We start from the raw sequence: 6,320 nt of genomic DNA on the forward strand, positions 1-6,320 counted from the left end.
TCTTGTTTGGCCGAGAGTGAAAGGCTGAATAATGTGGACAGATGAGGTTGGAGTGGAACAAAACACCTCATACTCAAAGCGTCTTTGACAAACAATAGGCTACACATGGTGAGGACAGACCCATCAAAGGACAACAGTGAAATTTGGGACAGACTGAAGAGAAGGCAATAATTAAACAAACACAGGTGTACAATAAACATGATTGATGCATAGGATTTCAATGTCAAGATGGCTCCACCTTGTAACTAGCAGGTGGAACAGTTTATTCTAGTGATTGTCCTTTCTGAGAAGATTTTTGTTTTGTGGGATGTGAAAACCAATGGAACAATGCTTTTTTCCCCTTTAGTGTGATGGAGAACATGTCAAAATACAGTTTTAAATGAACAATGGCACACACAATGTTTATTCTTTTCATGCAGAGGTGTGAGTCCTAGTTAGATATGGATTCCAATCCCTGTTGGAATCTAACATTCTTTCCTATGGAATTTAGTTACAAAACAAATTTTGCACACTGAAAACACAGTATTCAGTTCTTAAAGCGACAGTTCATGAAAAAATATAAACTTTGTCACTGTTTACTTTCCCTCATGTTATTTAAATTTTTCTTTTCTGTGGAACTTTTTTAGGAATGTGGTAGTTTCGTGTGAGGAACTGGTTAAACTTGTAGTCATTGTTGAGTGGGAGGAAATAGTTATAAAATAAAGCAATAAGCCCCGCTTCGTGTCGTGCCTAACAACGCCCCTTAGCTGTTATAAATTCACTGTAAAACACAGCTTCACGGGGCTTATTGCTTTTATAAAATGGTTATTCCATATACGTAGGTAGGTTTCACAAAATAAAACAGAGCAAATAAAGTGTAATGATATTAATAAAAAACAGTATTCTTCCACCAAACAATGTAGTTCCTCAGAAACAGTTGTGGTTGCAACAAAGTGGTTGCCAAGCAACACATAGAAGTAAACAAAGGTGTATGTTTGTAGTGTAATTTACAACAGCTTCGAATGCGGCTCAACCAATCAGAATCAAGGACTGGAACTATCCGTTTTATAAATAATAATTTGCTCATCCTTATGACTTTTAAAACTGCTTGAGATTTTTGGGTGGACTGTCCCTTTTAAGAGCTGCAGCGTGAACTATGATTTGTGCTGGAATGTAACTCCTGAAGCTTTAAGATTTGCGTATTTTCGCACATAATCTATTAAATAATTAAATGAATCATCATGTGGCTGTGTCTAGGATTGGCAGTAAGGTCACAGAACTTTTATGGTCCAGAATGTCTCATGGTTATGTAAACGTGAAATTTTAAGTGAGGAATTTGTTCAGCGTTCTGCCAGCTGTATAATCTTCTTTTGATTCAGTGATTCATGCAGTTCATTTAGAAATGTGCCCCTGTGTATCGTCACATCATGCTTTACCAAATGGAAAAAAAATACTTAGTGACCCATTCTAAAGTAGAAAGAATTTCATTTCATTTACATGGACGAGAGGATGAATATCTTTCTTTCTGTCTGTTTTTTCTCTTTAGCCTCGTCTCTAGTGTCTCACAGGTTTGTGACGGTGCGACGGGGGAGCCCAGCAGCACGCAGTGGTCAGATCCAGCCGGGGGATCAGCTGGAGGCCGTGGAGGGCAAATCAGTGGTCACGCTGCCTCACAGAGACCTCGCACAGATACTGCGCAGAGCCGGCAACACACTCAGACTCACCATTATACCACGCTCTCACACTAGTAAGCACACCACACTCGTATAAAGTTCCTAATTAAATTATATTGTATGTTTTTAAATGGTGATATATTTGTTCATACACTACTGTTCAAAAGTTTGGGGTGAATTTCTTTTAAAGAATTCTCTTCTGCTCATCAAAGCTGCAATTATTTGATCAAAAATACAATAAAAACAATAATATTGTGCAGTATTACAATTTAAAATACCTGTTTTTTTATTTTAACATATTTAAAATTTTAATTTTTTTTAATTTAATTTATTCCTGTGATGGCAAAGCTGGATTTTTCAGCAGCCATTACTCCAGTCTTCAGTGTCACATGATCCTTCAGAAATCATCCTTGACAATCAATATTGAGAACAGTTGTGCTGCTTAATATGATTCAAATATGCATATACATCTGCTGCAGATACATTTTGTCGGGATTCTTTGATTACTACTAGAGAGCTCAAAAAGAACAGCATTTATTTGATATAGAAATGTAAGTCTTCACTTGTTACTTTTGATTAATTTACTGCATTCATGCTAAATTAAAGTATTAAAGGGTTAGTTCACCCAAAAATGAAAATTCTGTCATTAATTATTCACCCTCGTGTTGTTCCAAACCCGTAAGACCTTCGTTCATCTTTGGAACACAATTTAAGATATTTTTGATTATATCTGAGGGCTAAGTACCTAGAAAAGTACCAAGATGATCGACAAAGTAGTCCGTGTGACATCAGTGGTTCAACTGTAAAGTTACGAAGCTACGAGAATACTTTTTTTGCACAAAGAAAACAAAAATAACGACTTTATTCCACATTCGCGTTCACGACAGTACCATGACGCCGGATCTGGGTCAGCGCCGCCACACGCTCGCGTCATGATACTGTCGTGAACGCGCATCCACAAGGGATCATCTTGGTACTTTTCTGGACCTTGAACGTGGTAGTTACCTTGCTGTCTATGGGAGGGTCAGAGAGCCCTTAGATTTCATCAAAAATATCTTAAATTGTGTTCCAAAGATGAACGAAGGTCTTACGGGTTTGGAACAACACGAGGGTGAATAATTAATGACAGAATTTTCATTTTTGGGTGAACTAACCCTTTCATTTCTTTCAAAACGTTTGAATGGTAGTGTATATTCGCACTTGTCTTTTATTGAGTATAGCTTACATTTTGGTATTTGTTTTGTAAAATGCCTTGAGAAACTTGCTGTTTAAATAAAAAATTAAGTTTATTTTTAATAATGATATTATTTATTATTTAACAATTTATGCATGCATATTTATATAGTAATTATGAAATAATTCAATTAAATATTACATTTATGTTATTTTATTTATTATATTCTGAAGTAATGTTGTTTCTGCTAAGCCTTGTGGTGTATTTTTAACATTTTGCACAAGAGGGTGCTGGTGTAAAGATAATAAATAAGTGTTACAGTAACAAGGCGTGTGTCTAAACTCATGTGTGTCTATTTTTTATCAGACAATAATCTACCTGAGTACCCTGACTTTGATGCTGAGAGTCGGTTAAGAAAAGGGCATCGGGCTAAGCAAAAGGTGAGACTACATACATGCATACAGAAATACACATACATATTTACTTGGGTTGTGGAGGCATTTTGTTCCATAGACTTTTTTTAACTTTTAACCTCAAAATGTTTGGTTAAAATTCATACGACTGTGTAGGGAGAGTGCATCTCTATAACTGGCCACCATTTCTGAACGCCTTATTTATTTTAAACACTTCTACAGTGTGATAGTAATGTACAGTAATCATAGAAGAATTAGCATGCTCTTTAAACTAGTTAGCATGTTATCTGCAACTTTCCATTATTTCATACCCTGCCTACATCACATAAAGTTGCTTAAAAATGTCTCTCTCTCTCCCTCTCCAGGATTCCCAGTATTACAGCGTTGATCTTGAAAGGGGGCCAACAGGGTTTGGTTTTAGTTTGCGAGGTGGAAGCGAATATAACATGGGTCTGTATGTGCTCGGTCTAATGGAGGGTGGACCGGCCTCACGCAGTCAGAAAATGCAGGTTAGTTTACACACACACACACAGTAAATTTTATTGGGCACAATAAATAAACCTTTCACTTGATTCTGTTAGGGATGTTTGAAAGTGTGACTCAAGCACTAGGAGCAGCACTGAGTCATGTTGTGAAGATTATGCTGAGGCATGCTGGGATTAGGTTCTGTCGTTGACATTACGCTGAGTCACAGAGGGTTTTGCTGACTCATATTGCAGGTGAGTGATCAGCTCGTGGAGATTAATGGAGACAGCACAGCTGGGATGACACACAGCCAGGCCGTGGAGCAGATCCGAAAGGGAGGAGCCTGGATACATCTCATACTGAAGAAAGGCGATGGATACGTACCAGATTATGGTGAGGGGAGAAAGAGTAATGTATAGGAATAGAAGGTTTGAGAAATTTAGGTTCATGTAAGAGTAATGATCGACCGATGGCCAAAATATTTTACAAAAGTTTTGCTTCCCTCTGATAGTTACCAGGTTTACATCTGTAGATCAGATTCGTCTAGTCAGGGCCATAGGCAGATGATACGTTTGTCCATTAAACTTGGTAGAAAAACAAGGTGATGACAGACATTCAGGACTTTTCCAAAAACATTCAGGATATAAGTTCAATCTTCTAGCTTCTTAACTGTACTTTTTGCAACTCTGCATTGGATTTTTCCTCTTGATTTACTTCTTTCTCTTCCTGTCTTTCACAACTTCATACTTTCGCTCTCTTTCTCTCTCTTGAACTCTCCTCCAGTGGAGCTTTCCAGCTTATCTCTTTGTATGACTAACTCGAAGCAGGGCGAGCCTTGCTTCTATGTCATCGGCCGGACAGAAAACACGCGGTTGGTAACCGTTCCTCGTTCCTGTTGGTTGTCATTTTGTCTTTCTTAATGTTCACTTTGTGATCTCACAGTTCTCATACTCCCTCTATATATATATATATATATATATATATATATATATACACACACACATACACACAGCAGGTAAAATAAGTATTGAACACATCACTATTTTTCTCAGTAAATATATTTCTAAAGGTGCTGTTGACATGACATTTTCACCAGATGTCAGTAACAAACCAAGTAATCCATACATGCAAACAAAACAAAACAAATAAATTCAGAAATAAACACAGAAAAAAGTTATGTGTAATAAAATGGAATGGAGGTGCAAAAAGGCATGGAAAGCCAATCAGTAACAAAGACTATAAAATACCTTCTTAAAGAGACTTTGTCAGTAATTAGAAAGCAATCCTGCCCCTTGTCAGTGGAAATTAATATTTGCTGGTTCAGTCCCAACACCTACCAGGATGATGAAGATGAAACAAGGGTGGACATTTCAGCAAGACAATAATGCCAAACACAGCCAAGGAAACTCTCAATTGGTTTCAGAGAAAGAAAATAAAGCTGCTAGAATGGCCCAGCCAATCACCTGACTTCAATCCAATAGAAAATCAATGGAAAGAACTAAAGCTCAGAGTTCATAGAAGAGGCCCACAGAACGAAGTATTAAAGGGGTCATATGATGTTGCTAAAAAAGAACATTATTTTGTGTATTTGGTGTAATGAAATGTTTATGCGGTTTAAGATTAAATAAACACATTATTTTCCACATACTGTACATTATTGTTTCTCCTCTATGCCCGCCTTTCTGAATAGCGTGGATTTTTACAAAGCTCATCGGTCTGAAAAAGGGAGGTGTGCTGTGATTGGCCTGCTATCCAGTGCGTTGTGATTGGCCGAATACCTCAAGCGTGTGACGGAAATGTTACGCCCCTTACCACATTGTGGTGATGCCCTGTCAGGCCAGAGCGATGATTCAAAAACATGAAAACCCATTATAAACGAGGCATTCGTTGCATCCAGTGGGGAAATAATTATGGATTATAATGACTTATACTGTCTTTTTACGCATTGCGTTGCATCGCGCCGCGTAAACATAAAACCATGTCTGCATTTGTGATCGGAGAAATGACAAACAACAAGCCCTACTCTACACTGCCCAAAAAACTCACTTTAAATATATAAAATATAAAAACTCTTTAAATATAAAAAACGTACTTACAATCTTTAAGTCAGAACAGCTGGCATTGTAGTCTACTCTACCAGGATCAGTAAACAGTCCTCCATAAAATGTGCTGCACACATCTGAATATTTCGGTTGAAGTGTTCTTGAACCGTGTTGTAAATACAAATTAACCACTGATTTCTAGTCGTGTCCATTTTTGGAAGGTCAAACAAAGTAGTATGGCTTTCACAATGAAACACAGCGTCACACACGGCGTCCTTGAGTGAGCAGAGGCCAGGGGATAAAGTGAAGAACTGCCAGCGGGCTAGAGTGAGCAGAGGTGGCGGATTCGAGGAAGGAGCGTCCGGAGGGCTTGCGGCAACCAAATCTTACGACCCCGGACTGGACTCCGCTTTGTCCACGGTGAAAGCCGATCCGGCGATCCACAGCGCAAAGATGATGTATTTCCTCAGCGACCAGCACGGATCAGCTCCAGGCATGACGACGCAGATATCGTCCTCTTTTGTAAGGCCAAACAAAGTAGTTTTGCTTTCACAACGAAGCACACAGCGCATTC

At 38.3% G+C, this 6,320-nt stretch overlaps 2 protein-coding genes across 2 annotated transcripts in view; both read left to right on the forward strand.

Annotated features, from left to right (window-relative positions):
• Positions 1–6,320, forward strand: part of LOC107549995 (membrane-associated guanylate kinase, WW and PDZ domain-containing protein 1-like) — a 56,113-nt gene that overhangs the window by 43,174 nt on the left and 6,619 nt on the right. The gene's annotated exons all lie outside the window — the stretch shown is intronic.
• Positions 1,340–3,996, forward strand: LOC107549996 (membrane-associated guanylate kinase, WW and PDZ domain-containing protein 2-like). The gene is made up of 4 exons (XM_016231206.1): positions 1,340–1,726; positions 3,193–3,266; positions 3,605–3,748; positions 3,821–3,996. The coding sequence occupies exons 1-4, from the start codon at positions 1,477–1,479 to the stop codon at positions 3,836–3,838; spliced, it is 486 nt and encodes a 161-aa protein (XP_016086692.1). The 5' UTR covers positions 1,340–1,476; the 3' UTR covers positions 3,839–3,996.

This window comes from Sinocyclocheilus grahami, unplaced genomic scaffold, assembly GCF_001515645.1.
Source record: "Sinocyclocheilus grahami isolate Dianchi unplaced genomic scaffold, SAMN03320097.WGS_v1.1 scaffold384.1, whole genome shotgun sequence".
NCBI lineage: Eukaryota > Metazoa > Chordata > Actinopteri > Cypriniformes > Cyprinidae > Sinocyclocheilus > Sinocyclocheilus grahami.

Coding starts and splice junctions, on each gene's coding strand:
- LOC107549996 (XM_016231206.1), top strand. CDS start 1,477: ATGGACGAGAGGATGAATATCTTTCTTTCTGTCTGTTTTTTCTCTTTA. Junction 1,727..3,192: donor TATACCACGCTCTCACACTA/GTAAGCACACCA, acceptor ATTTTTTATCAG/ACAATAATCTACCTGAGTAC. Junction 3,267..3,604: donor GGCATCGGGCTAAGCAAAAG/GTGAGACTACAT, acceptor CTCCCTCTCCAG/GATTCCCAGTATTACAGCGT.